The sequence below is a fragment of the Phodopus roborovskii genome, unplaced genomic scaffold (assembly GCF_943737965.1).
Source record: "Phodopus roborovskii unplaced genomic scaffold, PHOROB, whole genome shotgun sequence".
NCBI lineage: Eukaryota > Metazoa > Chordata > Mammalia > Rodentia > Cricetidae > Phodopus > Phodopus roborovskii.
This window is the reverse complement of record NW_026125971.1, coordinates 17,772-41,960: the sequence shown is the minus strand read 5'-3', so window position 1 is coordinate 41,960 and position 24,189 is coordinate 17,772. Positions and strand designations below refer to the sequence as shown.

Sequence of the window (24,189 nt, the reverse complement as noted above, 5' to 3'; positions counted from 1 at the left end):
CTGGGTGGCTGGGCCCCAAAGATCAAAGAGTGAAAAAAGCCAACAACACAAACCTACAATCAAAGCAGCTATGGTGCTGAGGCAGGACTGAAAGTCTTGAGGGCAGCCTAGGTTACAAATGTGATCTCATCTCAAAAAAATTACATTCATGTATAGTACATATTTGATAATTAATAATTATAATGACTGTATTAGTTTATGTACTATGCTATTCTTTTGTCATTATTTCAGAGTATGCTTATTAAAATGTTGTACTATAAAATAGTATGCCAGGCCTGTGATGGCTTAGTAGGTAAAGGTACGTGCCAGTTTGATCCCTGGAATTCATATGGTAGAATGAGAGAACCAATTACAAAACTGAAAATAGTATGTCGTGTTAGTCTAGCACAGTGATTCTCAACCTTCCTAGCTACAGTTCCTCATTTTATGGTGACCCCAACCATACCATTATTTTGTTGCTACTTCAACTGTAATTTTGCTACTGGTATGAACTATAATATAAATATCTGTTATGCAGAATATCTGATTTGTGTCCTCTGTGAAAGGGTCATTTTACCCCTGACAAAGAGATTACAATGCACAGGTTGAGAGCCTCTGATCTAGCAGCTCAATCTACCAACAGCCACATATATCTCATTTTTCTGGTTTCTTGACTATCATTTTGCTTTGTTCATTAAAACTGTAGAAGCAACAGGCTGTAGAATATCATATGACCTAGGTGCATGGAAATGCTATATGATGTTCACACAATAAAAAAAATCACCCAAAGAGGCTGTTAATCCACTTTCCATCACTGTGACAAAATCATGAGATAACTTAAAAAGATGAAAGGCTTATACTGGCTCCAGTTTCATAGGTTTCTAGATACATGGCTCTGTTGTTTCTGCTGTTGCCCCTCCCCCCATGAGACACATCATGGTAAGAAACATTGATTAGCACAAAGCTGCTTACCTCACGAAATCAGGAAGCAGACAAAAAGGAACTATTGACAAAACATATCCTTTAAAAGCAAAGCATGTCTCCTGTTATCTATTTCCTAATGGGCTCCACCTCCTAAAGTCCAGCACCTCCCAATAGCCCACTAAGCCTTGAATCCATCAGTGAATTAGTCCACTTATGAGGATATAACCTTAAATGATCCAATCATCTCTTACCTTTGAATACAGTTGCATTAGGAAACATGAGTTTCAGGGTACATACCAAGTCTAAACCCTTCCAGAGTCTGTATTCATGGATAAGCAATAAATAACTATAGCTCCCTTATTATTCTCCCTTAATTGTTTGTTGGGGGGGTTGTTGCTGGAGATATTCAGGCCCTTGATGCACATGCTCAGCAAGTATTCTACCATGGAGCTTCATTCCCAAATAACTTTGCATTTAACAGGATGCTTTCTTCATTTTACCCAGTACTTTGTGTTTTGTAGTAAGAGTTTTCATATGATTCGAATTGATATGTGGTCAAATAAAGAAATCCTATAGAAGCCTAGAGAATATGTAAACATGAACTGTAGGGCCCTACATGGATACTCAAGGCACCTTCAGCAAGCCTGAAGTTTTTGGCTGGAACATCTTGCCCCAGAGTTGTTACTGGTACTCTTCCTGATTTGCTAACACAGATCAACTGGGGAGGAACTAAGCCGGAGAACTTGCAGGCTTGATTGTTTTCCACTGTGCTCTGAGTCAGTACATAAGCCCGCTCCTATTCCTCAATAAATGGCATTCAGCATTCCAACACTGTTGTTGAATGAATGACCCACTGTCTTGTCTTTTATTTAAAACTCTAGGCTTTTGCCCGATTAGTGGAACAGAGTGTAGCGTGGCCACTACAATGAACAAAGTCTCAACCTCCCATATTCTCTTATCTTAGAAACAGGGTGGTTTGAAAGATCAACACCCTTCCAAGGGATTCTAATGTATATTTCCACTCACTAATTATTGCAAAAAGAATATAAGAAGCTTGGGTCATTATATTGCTTAAGAAGACTGTTATTTGTAGTATACTATAAGATAATTTTTGAAATACTAGCTTACATAATAAATGAAACTTTTCTTTCAATTTACAAAGATGAAATGCTTTTGCTACACATGATTGACTTTTGGTGGTTATTTTTATAGCTAATTGGATACAGAAGATTTTCTCGGAGTTATATAATATTACATACTGAACAATTGCATTTTCTCAAAGGGTAAGGAAAAATAGATGATTAGATCATGTTTCCTGCATGAAAAATTTCTTTGGCCAAATTTTTGCTGAGGTCTAAAAACATTTTTAAACTTTTTGCATCATTTGATTTGCTGAAATCAGTATCATTGCAGTTGACCTTTGGCAGGTTTTTAGCTGAATGTATAATTCAGCAGTTTTCAATTGTCTGAATGATAAGATAACTGAAAAAGTAGATGGAAAAACTGAAAGTGCCAAGTGCAGCTGCTTGCCAGTTTGCAGTTCCTACTCAAATCCACTAAAATGGAATGTTCTTTGTGAGTGTGCATAGAATATTATACAATATTTACATAGAGAATTACTCTGATTTGAACAATTTTGCCCCTCCAAAACTCATGCCAGATTTTTATTGGAATTATGGTAACTCAAAGAGATAATTGGGCCGTGAGGACTCTGCCATTTTAAAGGAAGAAATTTCAACCATTTTTGCTTTTAAGCTCTGCTTTCTTCCATGTTAGAATGCAGCAAAGCACTCACCATGGAACTGGAGAGATGAATCATTAGGGGCACTTGCTGTTCTTGCAGAAGACCCAGGTTAGGTTCCCAGCATCTATGTAGTGCCTCACTTACCCTCTGACACTCCAGCTTCAGGAGAACTGATGCCCTCTTCTGGCCTCCATGGGCACCAGGTATGCAAGTTGTATACATTCATAAGTAAGAATGAATAAATCTTTTTTTTTTTTTTTTTAAAGAAAATGCTTACCAGATGCCAGAACCTTAACCATGGACATCCAAGTCTGTATAACAGTATGAAAACAAAGTTATGTTTGTCATAAATTACCCACTGTATTGTATCCTGTTATGAAAACTCAAAATGGCTTAAGACAACTTTTCTCAAACAGTTATACCAACTAGGAACCAAGTATTCAAATACTTGAGCCTGTGGGAGCCATTGTCATTCAAATCATCACAGCCAGTATGAAGCACAGTTTTTTTGTTGGGAAGAGATTCAAAGCATGATGTGGGGAGGGCATAATAGAGGCATACAGGAAGAGACTAAGACACGGCCAAGTATAGGTCTAGGCTTTTCAGGAGAGTCCTACTATGTGTCTTTATAATAGTTCTATAAATGATTTTGGTGGCTATTAATGTGCATTGTATAGGGTTACCATTGATAAGGCTGAATTCTAGGTCACATTGGTTTCATGGGAAGTTTGTTTTTGATGTGTGTATATGTGTGTGCACACACACACATATCTGTCTATCTCTGTGTGTATTGCATATGGTCTATGTGCATATGTGTACAGTTACATCTACCTTTGCACACATGTGGATGCCAAGGAGAACAATGGATGGCTCGCTCTATCACTATCTACATTATTCCCTTGAGCCAGGGTCTCTCACAGAACCTGGAGCTAGGCTGGTCCTGCCACTCTTCTCAGCCCTAAAGAAGAACATTAATTCTAAAGCTGTTGGCTGATGACTGGGGCTTCTTATTGGCTAGTTATGTCTTAATTATTAACACATGACTACTAATCTATGTATTTCTACAGAATTATTTTAAAAAAAATACTTTGCCTCAAAATAAAGAATGAAATTAAGCTGAGGAGGGGAGGAAGGAAGGAAGGAAGTCAGTTGGTGGTGGCACATGGCTTTATTCCCAACACTTGGGAGTCAGAGGCAAGTAGATTTTTGTGATTCTGAGACCAGCCTGGTCTACACAGAGAGTTCTGGGACAGCCAGAGCTACAAATACAAACCCTGCCTTGAAAAAGCAAAACAAACAAACAAAAAAAACTATCTTCATCTGAGTAGAGGTCTCCGAACTCAGGCTGCTATAGGTAGCATCAAGAATGTGTCTCTCCTGTCTCGCCTCACTGTCTCTAACAGCTGCCAGGAGCAAAGAAAAAGAAAAATGGGAAGTTGTGGTTTAAGGAGTACAGAATTTTTGTTTGACAAGATGAAAAACATAGAAACACATGGTGTTGAAAGTAGTCTAGAGCTACTGATTGTAGTTCTCAGACATCTGACAAAAGGCTTCATTGTCATTCTTGATTGGTATATTAGTTATTCACTGTTGAATAAAAAATTACTACATAAGTTAGTAGCTTGAAACAACATTTATTATCTCACCAATTCTGTGGGTTGGGAATCTCTTTTATTTGGCTCAGGGCTTCTTATAAAGTGGGAAGGAAAGTGTTTGATGGCAAAGCAGTCATCTCAGGCACCACTAGGGAAGAATCTGTCTGTTTCCATTCTCACTTAAGTGATTGCAGGCATGACTTAGTTTCTCACTACCTGTTTCTCTATGGACCTCCGCTTCTCACTGGTTGCTGAGTAGAAACCACATAGTCATTTTCAAAGAGCAGCTGAGGAGCAAGTGAGAAATTCCAGAAAAAGAGTAACAAGATGGAAGTCAATGTTTTTTATCCTAATTAAGGATGTGAAAAAATATGATTTTTGCCTTGTCTTATGTGTTAAAAGCCTATCACTAGCTCCAGCTCACAAAAAAAGGTAATGGATTACAAAAGGCATGAATACCGTGAGGCAAAGATTACTGCATAGAAAGCAGTGACAGCTGGACTGACATCTGCCTCTATTCAGTAAGTATAGATGAAGAATTTCTGTGATTTGCTGAATCTGTGAATTCTACTTAAGTTCCTTTACAAAATTCATTATTAAAAACATTTTTGAATTGCATTATGCAGTGCACAGAAAGGCTATAATATTACTAAGTATGCTACTTTATATGGACATCATAGAGTAGATGTGGAGAAACAATTACACGTCATACTGAAGTTGAACAAATGATGAATCGCTGATGAATTCAGCTCTAGTTGTGCTTGGTTGCTGGGAAATTGCTGAGGTCGTGCACAGCTATTAACATAACACAATTTGAAGACCCATACATGGTTTGGAAAATACATAAAGAAACAAGTCACGTTATTGCTATCAATAATATAGCAAACTCAATGAATTTTTAAGAGTGACCTAAGAATAATAAGTATATTTTTGTATACTTCCCTCATAACAGAACATTAGTAAGCCAATTCATCCAGCCTCAATTAAGACAAATTACATGATGTTCAAAGAATTTAGAATTATCTTTGCCATATGCTTAACAGTACATATTAAAAGTCATCATAATGAAACAAAGTCAAAGTATACAGTTTAGATGAAAAGATGTGTCAATATATTAAAACTACCTACAGATAATCCAACTCTATTGGTGGAACCTGAGAAAAAATAATGTTTTCACGGTGTACATATTTCTTGTATAATAGCTGCTGAAGATGTTTTCATTCTTTTCCAGAAGGTGCTCATACTATGGCATATACAATAAAACAAATGAAAATGGATCAAGATCACTGGCTTCTTGAAGGCCAATATACTGTTCTAGTGTCATACCTGTAGAACAAAGTGAAGGACAAATTTGATCCAACTGACTGTAAAGGTAAATGCAAGTGAAAGGGAAAAGAAAGAAAAAGGAAAAAAAAATCCTCCTAAAAAAGGTTCAGAAAAGACTTTTCTTCACCTAGTAATCAAAGCTTCCATTTGTGATACAGCTTCTGAAGATTAATCTTTAGCCCAGTGAATTCCTTCTCAACCGAAGGAATGCTTAACAATTTTAATTTTATAGCACTATGAATACTAATAAGTGTCTTGTAATGGCAGGGTCAGGCAGTTTCTATTTGTTATCCTTTCTTAACTTCTAGATACACAGAGGATTAGGCTTCCTCTATTCTTGAGTAGTCTGCAAAAATTATCATGAGTAGAAGAAACACTGCCTATCAGGCCTATCAGCATTTTCACAGCCAGTGGTGGAGTTCCTGTCACCCTTTCCTCAACCTTGATGAATCCTATTCCTTGTCTGGAACTATGGTCACGATAAAAGTATAGTCTCCATTCGATTGCTATATTTCCATCTGTGTAACCTGACATGTCATGAAAATACATAGTGTAAACAAGTCATAAATATTTGCTGTTTAAATCCAGTGGCGGGGCTAGAGTGATGGCTCAGTGGTTAAGAGTATACACTATTCTTACAGAGGGCATGAGTTCGATTCTTAGCACACATGTTGGGTGGCTCATAATCTACAGCTGCAACTCCAGGGGATACAATACCTCTGGCCTCCAAGAGCATCTGCATAAATACATCCACTAAATTTGAGAATTTGTTTCAATGGTGCATACTAATTAATCCTGGATGGTAAAATGTAGTATCAGAAATGTAAAGAATAATAACCCCAGAAGCAAATGATGAATCCAAATTGATGAGAACTCAATATTCATGCATATAATAGCAAACCCAATTTTTGAATACTAATATTGAAAAATAAAAATGATATGTTCATACTATACAGCATGCTTTGAAAATATGAGTACATTACTCAATGACTGAATGCCAATGCTTTAATTTAAAATTATACAATTTTTAGAAATTTATATTTCATGTATGATTTTATCTCAGATTTTAGAAGATAGTGACATTCTGTTCCTGTCAAATACCAGTTTTTAATATGCAACTGTTTGCACTCAGCCAAAATACATATTTGATGTCTCTCTAAAATAATGTAAGAAATGAAAATTTTATAAATAAAACAGTTCCTTGACAGAAATTCAAAATGTTTTGCAAATTAAGTCACAAGATTATTTTACTAAAAAAATGCCTTGATCCTTTTTAATCCCAGCTTTCCTCACTACCATTCTGTCTCCTATCTTTCCCCTTCTGCTGCCACCAACTGGCTTCCATTACTGCTAAATTCCAGCAACCAGCAGGATTCAATTCAGTGCTTTGTTTTGACTGCTGGGTTCCTGGTAGGAAAATCAACTCAGATGAATAACTAAATTTTTAGGCTGCTGACAGAAAATCACAATCAACTCACTTCCTTCACATCTCAAGTTATCAGATAGCCATACAGTAGCTGGTACTTGTCCCAGCAAGTGGGCCAGACAAAGCTCCATGCTAACAAAAGAAAAGCCATTTTCATTGTTGAGTTAATAGTCTCCTCTCAGGGAGAAACAAGGTTAAAAAACGACAGAGCAATTATGTAAAAGCAAACAAAGGTCAAATCAAATGTAACAGTGCAGCAGTACACTTGGAAATTCAGAACTACAAATGTAACACATTTATACAAAAGATCGTTAAACATCCCCCATGGAGGGATAATTGCCTTAACCTAGAGACAGGAGAGAAGCCCTAGTCCCTACTTCAAATGACATGTCAGATCTACATGACCCCACCTGGATGGCATTGCCCTGCATATAGAATTGGGGTGGGGGGATGGGAGGGGAGGGTGGTCAGGGTGCATGTGAGAGGGCAGAGAGGGTAAAAGGGAGGGAAGGAGGGATGGAGGGAGGGACAAAGGGAAGAGGGAGGGAGAGGGAACTGGGATGGACATGTAAAATAATAAATTAAATTTAAAAAAGATCTGTTAAAAGTAGTATGTAAATAAAATTTCGGTCTTGTTTATTTAGTTTTGTGAAATTTTGAGCAGTAAATATATTTTTAACTTTTTGTTTCAGCCAATATCTGCCATTTTTTGTTAGAGGGATGAAAAGATTTTTTACAAATCAAAACTATTTAAAATTTAGTGTTATAAATTAAAATTTTAAGTTTAGCTGGGTGGTGGTGGCTCACACATATAGTCCCAAAACTCAGGAGGCAGAGGCAGGTGGATCTCTGAGTTTGAGACTAGCCTGGTCTACAAAGTGAGCCAGAGCTGTTATGTAGAGAAACCCTTTCTTGAAAAACCGAACAACATAATAAAACAGGTTTAAAGTATAAAATAAATATAAAAAACCTTTCAGGTAATGGTTTTCATAAGTGGTTAGCTAGCATTTATACTTCAAAAATTTTCAAATGTTAACATAACACTTGGAAAATTATGAATTCACATGATGCTTGGATGCCAACATTTATAACTTGCATACATTAAAAGAAAATTCAAGTCATTTATAAAACAAAAACAATGTATATAGATAGGTAAAATAGAGTCAGTTTTGAAGCCAGAGAGACTTACCAAGTGAGCCTGTCACTAAATAGAGGATGCACCTTTTTTTTTGTTTTCTGACTCCAATACTAGCGTGCTCCATTCGACAGCTTTGGCATAAACACAATGCCACATTATGCCACAAGGCCAGAATGTTTAGATTACTAGTTCCATATGAGTGAACCAAGTAAAACCTCAGGGCATACAAATAATAAAAGCAAGGAAAAATTGCTATGGGAATATACCTAAATAAGGCCTTTAAATTCACATGGTCTTAAGTAATCAGGGCTTAGTTTCCAACTAGCTTCATTGTAGACAACACTGATAGTATGTATCCTAGAACAATCTAAGTTACTTTACAGAAATGTGAAGGCCAATTTTGCAGAAAAAAACAAAGCAACACAAACAAACAAAAAAACAACACTAACACAAAAAAAGCAAACAAAACCCTCTTTTTCTAGAAACCATGGATATCTAATGGATGACCAAAGTGGCTTGACATCTGTCTTCCCATTCAATGTATCCTTTTTGTTTTCATTTTTCTTTCAGACATGGTTTCTCTGTAGCTCAGCTTAACCTTTTAGACATGCCAACCCCTCTGCCTCAGCCTTCCATGTGCTGTGATTATAGGCATGAACCACACCTGGCTTTGCTCACTTAACCCTCCAGTCTCACTCTACTTAGTCAGTTCTCTATATAAAGATGTTGATATTTTGAGTTCAAGACTAATGCAGTTTATTACCTGTTAGACAAACATTTATTTTCTTCTCCCCAACCCTTACACATTTGCAGCAGCCCAAGTACAATATCCCTCAGCCTTATAATGCAGAAAGCAAACCATAAGGCCAGGGCATTTATGTCATGTGATGACAGTAAGAAAAAGAACTCAACAGCTCCAGACTCAAGTTCTAAAAGCCCTTTAGAAAAGCAATGATGCCAGCAATAGGAGAAACTCAAAGAGTTCCCTGGATAAATCACCTCATGTTGGCCCATCAGGTACAAGATCAAGATATTTGATGGAAAGAAAAAGGACATCTATTGAAAAGATGTCCACAATTAATACACAATTGTCAAAACACCCCACTATCCCGCAAAGAGGATCAGTAAAAACATGCTGTTCCTTTTTTCAACTAAGCAGCCTGAGAACTTCTGCTTAGTGTTAGCTCCCTTCTGTGCTGGACTTCAAGTTCCAATAAAGCCTCATCTGTCTTGTCCATTATATGCAACTTAGTCTCATTTCTGTTTTTGTTTGTTTTTTTTTAAGATTTATTTTTATGTATACGGTGCTCTGTCTGCCTGTAGGCCAGAAGAGGGCACCAGATCTCATGATAGATGATTGAGAGCCACCATGTGGTTGCTGGGAATTGAACTGAGGACCTCTGTAACAGCAGCCAGTGCTCTTAACCTCTGAGCCGTCTCCAACGCACTTAGTCTCATTTCTACTGATCCCAGCATGCAGAAGTATCTAGAACTCAGGAAGTGTCGATAAGAGAACCAGAAGTTTCTTCTGCTGTGTAGGGATTTGAGGTCAGTCTGGGATAGACACTTTGTTTTAAGAAAGAGAGGATGCAGTATGGCTAGAGGGTGTAGCTCAAGGTTAGTTACAGTATATCCCTATATCCTGACCTCAAGAGATTCTAGTTTGGCGGATCTATACTTGGGCTACACAGTGACTGAATTTAAAAACATACAGACTTGAGGCTGTTTCACAGAGCTTCTGATTTAATTGGTCCAGTCTATACAATAAGCATCAGGAATTTTAAAGGCCCCTGGTGAAGCTAATGTGTAACCAAAGCCGAGAACTACACTCTACTTCACTGGGTAGATGTTCAATGCTCCGATTTTTAAAAGTTTCACCTGGTTTATTTATTTACTTATTTTATGTGTGAGCAGATCGAAGGACAATCTGCAAGGGTTGGTTCACTCCTATCAAGTCGTTCCCTGGGATTGAACTCAGGTAGTAAGGCTTGGCAGCAAGTGCTTTTACCTGATAAGCAGTTTTGCCGGCCCTAGAGTGCCATCCAATATGTAATAGTAGCACCAAACACGAGTTTTTGATGAAAAGTTTAAAAAAATTAATCAACAGCCAAGTATTTTGGTATAGGTGGCCAGCCTGGTATACATAGTGAATGCCAGGCCAGGACTGCATAGTAAGCCCTGTCTTAAAAACAAAAACAAACAAACCAAAACGGTCATATAGACATATCTTTTTTAAATTTCTCGAGAAACAATCCCTATTTAAACAGTGTGATTTTGTTTATGAGGAATTAGATATAAAAAACAAAAAACAAGAAAGGGGCAGAGGACAGAGATGACTAGAAAGGTTAAACCAGGAAGAAATTCCAGGGATAGAAATGTTACATATTTGGATTAAGGTAAACAGACAAACAGACATATATATATATATATATATATATATATATATATATATATATATATTCATATATATATATGAATATATATGAATGATATATACTTATCAAAACACCAAAACGGCCAACTGAAATTTCCATTACGATGTCGCCGTAAATAAACCGGTTACAAAGAGACGTGGTTAATTTGAATGTGGGTATGTATCATTATTGCTGCTAGCCCCTTCTAAGTTAAAAAAGCACAACAAACTGGAGCTAAGAATCAGTAAGAAGAGGAAGCCGATAGCTGGGAGGATCCAGCCTAAGGAATCACTAGAATTCTGGCAGTTGGAAGCCAGGTACTTTTAAAACTGCCCAAACGGAGCGTCCCAGGAAAAGAAAACCTCGCTTTTTCCGGCACGCACAAAACCGGCCCAGTGTCCTCACCGGAAGGGTCCGGAGGGAAACGCTGCCACCGAGGCAAAGGACCCGGTAGCAACTTGGTTCCTGCGCGGATGCTGGGGCTGTAAGGAGCCAGGCGGTTGGCTGGTTGTGGATCGCAGAAGAAGGACGCTGGGGCCCGTCGTCCATCCGCTGCTACTATGATCCCGGTGTCGCTGGTGGTGGTGGTGGTGGGTGGTTGGACCGCCGTCTACCTGGCCGACTTGGTGTTGAAGGTGAGGGCCTCGGGCCTAAGGCCTTAACCGGCGGAGCCCAGGGCTGGTGCGCATGGTCCTGTGTTGCCCGAGGCCTTTCCTCCCTCCTTGCCAAGTTCTCTGCGGGAGGTGGGGGAGGTGGGACCCACTCCGCCGCTGTGTGCACCCTTCAGCGTGGTGCATCCGTCCGGCGGAGTAAATAAAGCCGGCCAGGCTGCGGGAGGGGTGTGGTGGCCTGAGCTGTAGCCGCATTGCGGGCGCCGGGTTCCTGCAGCTTTTGGCTTCTTCCCGGGAGGAGCTTATAGTGTGAGCTTGGGAGGCAAGGCTGGAAGGAGGAAAGAAACTAAAACATCCGCTTAGGAAAAGGCAGTGTTTTCCTTCTTTGTGCTAAGGTTACGACCCGACACACGCTGCTGGTACTGGGATGAATGGAAATCAAATCATGATTTAAATCACCGGTATCAAACTTGAAACTGCCCCTGAGCACCCGAGGTTTCGGTTAAAGTTTAGATTCTGATTCAGCATGTCTGGAAGGAAAGCTAAGATGATGTATTTCTAACAAGTTCCTCTGTCCTGCCGACGGTGCTGACCCACAGACCATGCTTTAAAGTATCATGCTTAAGTAGCAAGAATTTAGATAGCCACGTTTTCTACGACTCAAATTCTAACTCACACCCTATACTCTCTCCTTCATAATGACGACACACACCCTGGGCATACAGTATGTTTCTTAAGTGTTGAGGGTGTTAGAATGTTAAGAAATTCCAACAGCTGTCTGAGCACATGGTTTAAACACCCTTAGAATGGAATGGGTGTAGAGAATATGAGCTTAGAAATTCCAAAGGGTTTAAAAATTACAATCATGAATAGTAAGTAAAACCTTCATGTATTTTTTAAAAACAAATGCTACATGGTGTTGCATCTTAGATAACAATAAAATGAAATGCCCCCTGTACTTCTCCATGTATTTAAACTTTAGAGCCAGATCTAGGAAGTGTAGCCTAACCTTTGTGACCTTGGGCAGATTACTACCTGCGCCTCCATTTCTTGTTATTACATAGGGATAACAACAGGAAGGATTACCCGAACTTATGGAGAGGATTATGTTAATGCATAGATCTGAGGTTCAATGACCTGTGACACTTGGATGATCTGGGCACTTGTTAGAATGGAAGAATCTCAGGTCTCACCACAGACCTGTACAATCACAATCTGCATCTTACCAAGGAGCCCCTCTCCCCCCACTGATTTCTCTGCACATTTGTTTGGGAATCACTGATACAATCGATTTGGCATAGTGCTTAGCAGCACAGGCTACAGTGATCTTGTGATTGGGTTCAAAGGAAAAAGTCATGTGATTTCTTCTTATCACATAAATCCCAAATAAAAAGAATTCATCAAACTTGTACAGTCAGTCCCAGGTCAAATAAGTGAGTGATAAGGTTGTGGCTTCAATTTTGAGGGCATCCTCTATCTTCATGAAAGCATCAACTCCTGAGCAATGGCACTGATCAGAATCTGGGGGACAGAGATGTCCTACCTTAGGAAAAAGTACATATAGTTGTTTTGTCTGCTTGTATGTACACTACATGCATTCAATGCCTTGGTGGCCAGAACAGGGTTAAGATCCCCTGGAACTGGAGTTACAGATGGCTCTTAACCACCATGTGGGTGCTGGGATTTGAATATGGGTCCTCTGGAAGAGCAGGAACTGCCTTATGGGCTAAGCCATCTTTGCAATGTCCCAGAACTTGCCTTTCCAGAACATTTACCTTCTTTTGGTCTGCTGTTCCACCATTGATTTTTCCAGTTTTCCACAGTAGACAGCTGCTGCACAGGTGTGCCAATCTCCATTTCTAAAAGATAAAACCCTTGTGACTGTTTATAAGCACTATCACTGTGACCCCTGGAGAAATGTAAGAGCTGCTACTGACACCAATAGGACAGTAGGTAAATTTAGTGCTTTCATTTGGTCAAAATCAGTTTAACTTGAGGCTTGCTTAGATGAAAATAGAAAATATTGATTCAAACTAAGCTAGCTTTTCTGTTGAATCCACTAGAAGACTAAAAATGATATCAAAAGACTTTTTTCCTTTCTGTGGCAATAAAATAGCCTGTGCTGTTCACTGTGGTAGTCATTGCTTTGGAGCCTGTCCTGGAACTAGCTCTTTAGAACAGTCTGGCCTTGAACTCACAGAGATCAGCCTGCCTCTGCCTTCTGAGTACAGGAACTAAAGGTGTGCACCACCAACTCCCTGCCACTGTGGTTGGCATTAGCTGCATGTGGCTACCTAGCATTTGAAAAAGCTTGTTTGAATAGAGATGTACTTTGAGTATAACTTTAATTCCACTTTTCAAAGGATATTAGAAACAAGTGCCTCAGTGTTCTTATATTGGTTACACATTAAAATGATAGCTTGGATAGTACAGATCATAAATATTTGAAAATGAATTTCTCCTTTTGTGGCTACTAGACAGTTTAAATTAGACTCATATTTCTTATAGACTTCATGGTTCTAAGTAGAGGTCAGGTTTGGTTGTACCCCACAACCCCCACCCCGCCTAATACAGGGTTTCTCTATGTAGTCATAGCTGTCCTGGAACTCTTTCTGTAGACCAAGCTGGCCTTGAATTCACAGAGATCTACCTGCTTCTGCCTCCACACTGCTGAGATTAAAGTTGTACACCACCACCTGGCAAAGTTGGTATTAATTTTAATGGGTGGAATAGTAAGTACATTAAGCTTTATGGTTCATAGGGTCTCATTACATATTCTTGAGTTTTGTCGTTTGTTTGGAGGAGACACGGTTGAGACAGCATTCCTCTATATGTGTCTGGCTGGCCTGGAGCTCACAATGTCAACCATGCTTGCTGTGAACTTGCAGAGATACTTCTACCTTTCCTTTTCCAGTGAAGTAATTGGATTATAAGCACACACTACTGTGCTAGCTACTTTTGATTGTTGATTTAGAATCACTTCAGAAACAATTCTCTGAGTTTGGCTGCAAGGTATTTCTAGGAAAATTGAGGGGACCCCCTCCCACAAATGTGGGAAGTACTATTCCCATGGAATGGGGTCCTGGACTCGACAAAAAAAGGAGAAAGCACCTATGTGCAAGCTTTCATCTCCCTCTACCTCCAGACTGTGGATGTAATGTGACCAGCTGCTTCAACCACACCAACTTCCTCCCTATGTAGCCCCCCCCCAGAGTTTCTGCTCCATGATGGGCTATACCATGGAGCTGTGAGACAAATTAAACCCTTCCTAAACCTGCCCTTTTGTCCCAGTATCTACACAAGTAACAAACATAACCTCCATCCCTAGCAGTTGTTTTTTTTTAAACCCCTTAAATATTTAAAAACGATTCTTATATTGTAGGCTATAAACAAGATTTCACTTTTAGACTATATTTCCCTGGACCGTAAAATAATCAGAGACCATTAGTACTTTGAAGAATAAATGTAAGGCTTTAAGATTATAAACATTTGAGCCTGGGATTGTAGCTTGGTTTGTGGAGTGCTTGCCTACCATGCACAATGTCCTAGGTTTGCTCCCAACACTACTTAAACGAGATGTGTTGTCAAATCTCAGCACTTGGGAGGTAGAGTCAAGAGGATCAGAAATTCAAGGTCATCCTTTGCTATTTAGAAACTAGAGGTCATCCTGGTTATGTGAAACTATCTCAAAAATTACTATAAATCAGTGGTTTTTCCCTGTGGGTTGAAACCCTTTGGCCCTCTCACATGGATCACCTAAGACTATCAGAAAACACCATAGCAAAATTACAATTATGAAGTAGCAACAAAAATAATTATATGGTTGGGGGTCACCACAACATGAGGAACCATATAAAAGGGTCGTAGCATTAGGAAGGTTGAGAACCACTGTTGTTGAGCCACTAACATCTTGATTTCTTAAACAAAGTACTTATTTTCTTTATTTTTAATCTTTATTTAGTTCATGTTATAGATCTGTCCTTCAAATATGAGTGATACTGAACTGTTCTTTCTCTTAGTCATCTGTGTATTTTAAACATTCTTATGAAGACTGGCTGGAAAAGAATGGATTGAGCATCTCTCCTTTCCATATAAGATGGCAAACTTCAGTTTTTAATCGTGCCTTTTACAGTTGGGGACGGCGGAAAGCAAGGATGCTTTACCAATGGTACTTTTTGTCTTTAATTTTGGGGGTTAAATTATGATCATCAGAAATAGCCTATTAGAAATTCTGTCATTGTGCTTTTTCATACATTAAAAAATCATGGCACCTGCCCATAGTGGTGCATACCTGTTATTCCAGAAGGGCCAGTAGTTTGAGGCTATCCTAAGTTAGATTTCAAGTTTGAGGCCAGTCTGAGCTACATGAGAAGCTTGTCTCAAACAAAAAAAGCAAGCAAAATTTACTTGGGGAGGCTGGAGAGGTGGTTCAGTAGTTAAAAGCATTTGCTGTTCTTCCAGAGGACCCAAATCAAGTAAAAATAAATAAAATAAAGACATAAGTAAGTAAGACACTTAGGGAAATTTATGATTTTGTGTTTTCCATGGTCTTTGGGATACCTAATATCCTAACAATTTTTTTAAAGATTTATTATTTTTATTTTGTATGTTTGCTTTGTTGAATATGTACCACCTGCATGCAGTACTCACAGGAACCAGGCAGGTATGAGATCCCCTGAAACTGGAGTGGCAGACAGTTATGAGCCATCATGTGGTACTAGAAACTGAACCTGAGTCTTCTGCAAGAGTAGTCAATGCTCTCAACCTCTTAGCCATGTCACCAGCTTCCCATAACAGGGTTCATAGTCCAGAGAATTGTGGGTTCATGAATAATGTGCTCTACTCTTTGTTAAAAATAAAGCTTCAAGTAGGAATCCCAGCACTCAGAATACTGAGGCAGGAGAATTGAGAATTTGAGGGAAGCCTGAAGAACATAGCAAGTTCCAGGCCAGTCTGGAATATATAGGGAGCTCTCTCTCTCTTTCTCTCTCTCTCTCTCTCTCTCCTTCTCTCTCCACATCTCTCTCTCTCTCTCTCTATATATATATATATATATATGTATATATACATATATATATATCACAAATATACAAGTATAAATTCCAAATATATTCAATCTAAATGTAAACAATTAGATAATCAAAATATACAAACCTAAAATTCAGTTCATTGAAAAAGCTAACAAAATCAATTAAGCCTAGGCCATGACTAAGAAAAAACAATAACTAACAATCAGAACTGAAAAAGAAGACAATACTTCAAATTCTATGAACAATAAAACAAAAATAATGTTATTACAAACAATACATTTAAATTCTTATATTTTACAACAGAACTTATGAAAAGGAACAGGTTAGTTCCAGCTGTAAAAGAGTAATTTTAATTATTAAAATGACAGAATAATAAAACTATTAAATTTGACTCCATTGATATTTAAATTAGTTTATCCCAAAGTGAAGCTAAAATAAGATGTAGATAGAATGGATAAAATAATGAATGGATGCCCCTATGTTAAGAGCATTCCTAACAATATTATTAGACACAATCAAGCCAGTGCTATCTAAATGATCAAATGGAGAGGAAACTCCCCAACCCCCTTTTTAAAATTGGCAACAATATATAGCTTTTTTAGGTGTCAGAGTATTTTAGTTTGTTATACCTGCCTATTAGTCAGTAACATAGTTTAGATAGGGAAAACAAGGCCTTTTTGTCCATTGTTTAAGTTAGGAAACATGGCCAGTTAGTTACTTTGTTAATATATGCATTGTGAAGAATTGTACACTTACATGTTTGTTTTTGTCCTTGTTGCCAGGTTCAATTTTGGAATGGTGTTTGGCGTAATTGCCATGTTCAGCTCATTCTTTCTCCTTGGAAAAACACTGATGCAGACTTTGGCACAGATGATGGCTGACTCTCCCTCTTCTTCCTCTTCCTCTTCCTCCTCCTCTTCCTCCTCCTCTTCTTCCTCCTCCTCTTCATCTTCTCTTCACAATGACCAGGTGTTGCAAGTTGTGGTAAGTATACTCTAGGTTTTTTGTTGTTGTTGTTGTTTGTTTGTTTTTTGGTTTTTGTTTTTTTTTTTTTTTTTGCTTTTAAACTGCTGAAAACACAAATATATTTTTTCTGGCTGGTGTGGCTATAATATATAACATAAACATTAAAGTAAAATGCCTCATACATTTTCAAATTACACACTTAACCAAAAACCATTAGTAGGACATTACCAGAAATTGTCACAGTATTTGATGGAAGTGGCAGTACCTGTAGCAGAGACTAAACTGACTAAATTAAGACAGGCAGCCATTCCAGGTTGTCATTCACTTAGGTTGTCTCCTGGAAGTGTGAAATGAGTAGGCATTCTGACTTGAGATCTCTGTAACTGGAATAAAATGCATGTTGGCGCTGTGAAGCACTCCTCTGTCCTCATGGTTTTTAGAATTTAACCAGTTATCTCCTTTTAAGTAAAAGTCGAAGGCTGAGATTGGGGGTAAAGACATTTTTGAATGTTCACTGTCATTTCATTGAAATTGACTCTCACTCTGTTAGATAGACTAGGCTAGTACTTGCTTTATAGTTCAAGCTGCCCCCAAACTTGTGGAGATTGTCCTGCCTCAGTCTTCCAAGTGCTGAGATTTCAGATATGAGTCACTACAACTATGTTTTGATTTTTTTTTTTTTTTTAAGATTTACGTATTTTATTTTTGTGTGTGAGAGTGTTTTAACTGCATGTATGTGTACTGTATGCATGCCTGGTACCTAGAGAGGCCAAAGGGTGGCACTGAATTCCCTGGAACTATAGCTATAGACAGTTGTGAGCCACTGTGTGGATGCTAGGAACCAAATCTGGGTCCTCTGCTGGTCCATCTCCCCATCTTAATATAAAAAAATTGTGTGCTAGGTTTATTCCTTTGGTTAAAAGATATTATAGTAATTTTTATTTTAAAGCACACGTGTAGGCTTATCCTTTCTTTAGGCAGTACTGAGGTTTGAAAGTACAGCATCATGCATGTAAGCCAAGTGCTCTACTAAGCTGTAGTCCCTGCTCTTATCTCTTACCTTTTGCCAACTTCAGTTTGCAAGAGTGTTCAACATTGGCTCACTTTTGCATCATATTTTTTTCAACTTTTATTTATGTATTTCTAACTTACATTTTATTTGTAGTTTTCATTCCATGAGTTATAAATGTTGCATTTGATCATGTTCTTGTTAATGGGACATTTAAGGGTAGAAACAGATTTTTTTTAAAAAAAAGAAGCAATCTTATCTCTATGACCTCTGCTAAGCTTGGCCAATGGGGGGAAAACTTAGGTGTGATTTATAGAGAATAGAAGTTGAGATGATTTGTTGGGTGAAGCTGCATAAGACATGATATATTGCTTCAGTAAATATTGATGAGTGTATCTTGCCTGCTAGCTATGTACTAGGTCCCACTTATGTGGGAACAAAACCCAGTGCTCACACTCACGGAACTTTTAGTTTAGAAGGTGAAATGCTGTGATTGTTATTTGATTGGACATTATACAAGGTGCTATGACAACAAAAGAAGTATAAGGTGTACCTGGTACTAGGAAAGAAGAGAGCAGAAGGGTGAGGACAGTTTACATAGTCTGGAAAAGGAAGATGGGACTCCATGAGAACTGAGCTCCTCAGGAGGAATAGAAGGATCACTGTAACATTGAACACTAAGAATTATCATAGTTATCATAAATAAGTAGGTAACAGTCAATATTTTCCATATGTGGTTTCTGTGCATGCTTTATTTTGTTCTCTTAGCACATTGCCAACAGGCAGGATACACTCATAAAGTTTACTTTGTTCTCCCTGACTTACAGATGAGAAAAACAAAGTTCAGAGATATTGCATCATTTGCCCATGATCACATTTAGTAAATAGGGTGTCCATCATCTGTTAAGATAAGAGTCTACGCATATAATATTATACTCCTTTAAAAAGACAAATAAGCCAGCCCTAGTCATGTAGGCCTATAATCCCTGAGGTCTATAACTACTGAGGAGGCTGAGGCAAGAGGATTGCAAGCTTGCCTTGGCTACAAAGTAAGTACAAGGACAACATGGGCAACTTAGTGAGAATCTCTCCCAAAGTAAAAAGTAAAAGAAAGTGTTGGGAGGAATAACTCCGTGATAGATCACTTGCCTAGCATGCATTAGGCCCTGGGTTCAATTTGAGGGGAAAGGGGAAAGGAGAGAGAGAGAGACAGAGAGAGAGAAAGAACACGATGAAGGGAGGGAGGGAGGTTGGTTCATTTGTTCAAAGAAGTATATATAATTTTGACCTGCCCCTATGAATAATATGGTGAAAGCTTAGGGAAGTGTACTATAAGAAAATAGTATGAAAAGTAGGAGTTAAGATCAATAGAGTGAGTCATTATAGGTTTAAAGAGAAATCTGGCACTAGGGGAATGTACAGAGATCCACAAGGATGACGCCTATTAAGAATCTAAGCAATAGTGGAGAGGCTACCTTAAATATCCTTCACTTATAATGAGATTGATGACTACCTTAATTGCCATCTGATAGAGGCAAAAGCAGAGATCTACATCTAAGCACTGAGTCAAACTACTGGAATCCAGTTTCAGAGAGGGAGGAGTGATGAACAAAGGAATCAAGACCACACTGGGAAAATCCATAGGAATAGCTGACCTGAACAAGTGGGGAGCTCATGCTCCCCAGTCTGATAGCTGGGAAACCAAATCAGACTCCCTGAACATGGGTGTCAGCTAGGAGGACTGAGCAGCCTATGGGACCTCTGTCAGTGGAACCAGGATGTATCCCTAGTGCAAGCAGACTTCTGGAACCCATCCCCTTAGCCTAGAGACATGGGGGAGAGCCTAGACCCTACCCCAAATTACTTGACAGACTTTGATGATCTCTCATGGAAGGCCTCACCCTCCCTGGGGAATGGATTGGGAATTGGGGGAGGTCATGGGAGGATGAGAGGGAGAGGGAATTGGGATTGATAACTAAAATGAGGAAAAATAAATATAAATAATTATTTTTTTAATAGGAAGATGGGAGATAGATGTAGTATCTAGACCAGGAAAGACTTTTCTGAAAATTTAGATTAAAGACAGGGAGACCATTTAAGAGTACAGATGAAATGATTCATGTTAGAAGTAATAAGGGTTTAAAATATATTTTTGGCAAAGAGAATGAAGGCCCCTGAGGGCGTACCCAGGCAGAAGATAGCCCTATACCCATGCACATAGTGGCAATACTAAGAGGATTCAGTGCATTTAAAAAACTGATGAAGTTAGGAGGGAAAAGTGGTGGTGGGATGAGGAAGGAGTTGGAGGGTAGATTTGATTAAAACACGCTATCTGTATGTATGAAATTCTCAAATAGTTTCTAAAGGGGAGAAAAAGAATAAAGGTGATGGTTTTTTCATTATGAATCTCAGACAGTGATTAATTTAATGTGAAGCTGGATGGTGCAGGGACAGTTTAAGGATGACTCTTGGTTATACAACTGGTTAATGTTCAAGATAGAAGAGGGAAGGAAGCCTGTTAGAGAAAATCTGCTCAATGGCCTGCCTGCCAACCAGAATTCCAATGGGTATAGGGCTACCTTCTGCCTGGGTACGCCCTCAGGGGCCTTCATTCTCTTTGCCAAAAATATAGTTTAAACCCTTATTACTTCTAACATGAATCATTTCATCTGTCATGTAGGGAAAATTATTTTTCTCTTTGCTTCTCAGTTTATTCAACATTCATAAAACTACCAGATGTTCTGTGCTTTGCGATTGTTAAAAAAAAAAAAAAAAACCAGAAGCCAGATAGTCTACTGTGCATTTTTGTGTATAATTTTAAGAATGCCTTGTCTCTTGTCTTTGATATAGTCCTTGGAGCTAAAGAAACATATTTCTGGCTTCCTCTCTAATTCCCTCTAGCCTTGTTCAGTATTAATTCCCACAACCCTGGCACTGTGTGCTGTTGAAAGTGTTCTACGTTCAGTGTTCTGGTACATCTAATACTCTGTGCAATCATGGCAGAGACAGATGGTAATCTTGTACTGTTGCCAGCCAATAAGACCTGCCATCTGTTGCTGTACTCAGTCCCAAACTCAGACTCTTACCTTGTCTTACTTACTTATTAGTGTATCCAGAAGATAGTGTAGATAAGGAACAAAAAAAAAAAAAAAAAAAAAAAAAGAGCTGGTTGCATAAAATGAAGTGACTTATATGAAATAAAGGCAAACTGTGCTTTGGTTTAGGTTGTTTTGTGAGCTATATAGCATATATGAGAGCTAATCTTAAGGGAATACATTTAAAGAGGTGTCAGAAACAGGGAAGCTACTAAGCTGAACTTACTCAGCATGGGAGCAGAGAAATTGTGGAGCACAAGGGACACTAGTATTTGTGGAAGAAAGAAGTTGATCAGTAAGGTGTGAGTGAAGAGAATTCCAGATAACAATATAGCACACACACATTAAGAATGTTGATTGTGAAAATGGGTTTCGTAATGAGAGAATGCACTTGGAATTGGTGGCATTTCAAAAATGACTGAACCACATTCTGTAAACCCTCATTGATTAAAAGGCTTAAAACAAAGTTTGACTGAGAGAGTGGTAAAAATTCAGGGTCACAAACGTCCTGGAAAGAAAAGCAAAAATCAGGTTCTTAATTCACTTGAACACTGAATGAGGAAGACATAAAATTCACATCAGAACTATGAGATATTTTTATGTGACAGTAAACAGTATATCTTTGTCCTTAGTTATTTTTGATTTTTAAGGATGTTATTTTTAGTGCAGGCTTAAGTTTATAGCAGTATTGAGAGGAAATACAGAGATTTCCCATGTACTTCCCACACAAACACAGCTGGCTCAACCAGAGTGGTCCACTTGTTATTGTTGGTAAATCTAAACTGATGGGCCATCATCACCCAAGGTCCATGGTTTACATTTACAGTTAGTCTTGATGTTTTAGAAAATGTTGAATATTGATAGATTTGATAACCCCTAAATTTTTTTTTAAAATATTTTTTCTGTTTTTTTTTAATTAAAAACAATCTTATTTTATATACCAATCCCAGTTCCCTCTCCCTCCCATCTTCCTATGCTTCCCCATCAACCCCCCCCATCCCATACTCTGTCCCCTCCCCAGGGAGTGTGAGGCCTCCCATGGTGGGGGGGTCATCATAGTCTGTCGCATCATTTGGGGCAGGTCCATGTATATAAGCTGAGAGAGTATCCCTCCATAGGAAATAAGCTCCCAAAGTCTGTGCCCTAGGTATAAATACTGGTTCCATAGCCTGCCCTGGCCTCTGTCTTGACCACTTTTCTCATCACTCCTCCATGTTGGCAACTGGATTCTAGGAGTTCAGCTCAGTGTTTAACTGTGGGTGTCTGCTTCTGCTTCCATCAGCTACTAGATGAAGGCTCTAGGATGTCATATAAGGTAGTTGTCAATCTCATTATCACAGAAGGGCATTTAAGGTAGCCTCTCCACTATTGCTTAGATTGTTAGTTGGGGTCATCCTTGTAGGTCTCTGGATATTTCCCGAGTGCCAGATTTCTCTTCAAATTTATAGTGGCTCCCTCTATTCAGTATCTCTCTTCTCTCTCTTTTATATATACTTTACTGTTTTAATTATTTTTTTTCTTACTTTACATATCGATCCCAGTTCCCTCTCCCTCCCATCCTCTCATGCCCCCCTCTCATCTATTCCCCTCCCACTCCCCAGGGAGGGTGAGGCTTTCCAGGAGGGATAATCAAAACCTGTCAAGTCATTTGGAGTAGGGACTAGGCCCTCCCTTCTGTCTCTAGGTTAAGGGAGTATCCCTCCACGGGGAACCAGCTCTTTGTTACATTGATTGTTTGTATTGTTTTCTTTGTTTCAACTTTATTGATTTCAGCTCACAATTTGATTATTTCCTGGCATCTACTCCTCTGGGGTTTGTTTCTTTTGTTCTGGAGCTCAGTTGTGCTGTTAATTCTCTAATGTGACTATTCTTCAGTTTCTTCACATGGACACACTTAGTGCAATTAACTTTCCTCTTAGTATTGCTTTCAAAATGTTTCATAAATATGGGTATGTTTTGTCTTCATTGTCATTGAATTGTAAGAAATATTTAATCTCTTTATTTCTTCCTTGTCCCAGGAATGGTGCAATTGCACATTGTTCAGTTTCTATGAGTTTGTAGGATTTCTGCAATTTGTGTTGTTGAATTACAACTTTAAAGCATCGTTGTCTGATAAGATAGAGGGGGTTATTCCATTTTTTAAAATATCTGTTGAAGTTTTCTATGTTGCAGAATGTGTGGTCAATTTTAGAAAAGGTTCCATATGGAGCAGAGAAGAAGTTATATTCTTTTGTGTTTGGGTGGAATGTCCTATAGATATCTGTTAAACCCAATTGGGTCATAACTTCTGTTAGTTCTTTTGCTTCTTTGTTAAGTTTCTGCCTGGTGCTCCTGTCTAGTGCTGAGAGTGGGGTGTTGAAGTCTTCCTATGAGTGTGTGAGGTTTTATGTGAGATTTGAGTTTTAGTAATGTTTCTTTTACGAATGTGGGTGCCTTTGTATTTGGGGCATAAATGTTCAGAATGGAGACTTTGTACTAATGGGTTTTTCCTGTGATGAATATGAAATGACCTACTTCATCTCTTTTGTTTGTTTTTGGTTTGAAGTCTAACTTGTTACATATTAGGATAACTATACATGCTTGCTTCTTGGGTCCATTTGATTGGAAGATCTTTTCCCAATCCTTTACCTGAGGTAGTGTCTGTCTTTGAAGCTTAGATGTGTTTCTTGTATGCAGCAGAAGGATGGATTCTTTCTTCATATCCATTCTGTTACCCTATATCTTTTTATAGGTGAGATAAGACCATTAATATTGAGGGAAAGTAAGGACCATAGATTGTTAATTCTTGTTTGTTTTATATTTGTTGTCGTTGGTAGTGGTATTGTGAGTATATTTGCCCTGCTTTTTCTTTTGTGTTCTGTTAAAGTGGGATTGTTTATTGTGAATGTCTTTGTGAGTGTCGTTAATTTCCTTGGGTTGGAGGTTTCCTTCC

At 38.5% G+C, this 24,189-nt stretch overlaps 1 protein-coding gene across 2 annotated transcripts in view; it reads left to right on the top strand.

Moving 5' to 3' along the window:
- Positions 1-10,913: 10,913 nt before the first annotated feature.
- LOC127218194 (transcription factor YY2) overlaps positions 10,914-24,189 on the top strand; it is a 30,243-nt gene continuing 16,967 nt past the window's right edge. Inside the window, exons 1-3 of one of the 2 annotated variants that reach the window (XM_051179222.1) lie at positions 10,918-11,181; positions 15,177-15,325; positions 16,970-17,171. In XM_051179222.1, coding sequence (XP_051035179.1) covers positions 11,107-11,181; positions 15,177-15,325; positions 16,970-17,171 — 426 coding nt within the window. In that variant the 5' untranslated portion in view covers positions 10,918-11,106. Of the gene's footprint in view, positions 11,182-15,176; positions 15,326-16,969; positions 17,172-24,189 lie in introns of both variants that reach the window. The other variant, XM_051179224.1, reaches the window with a different exon arrangement.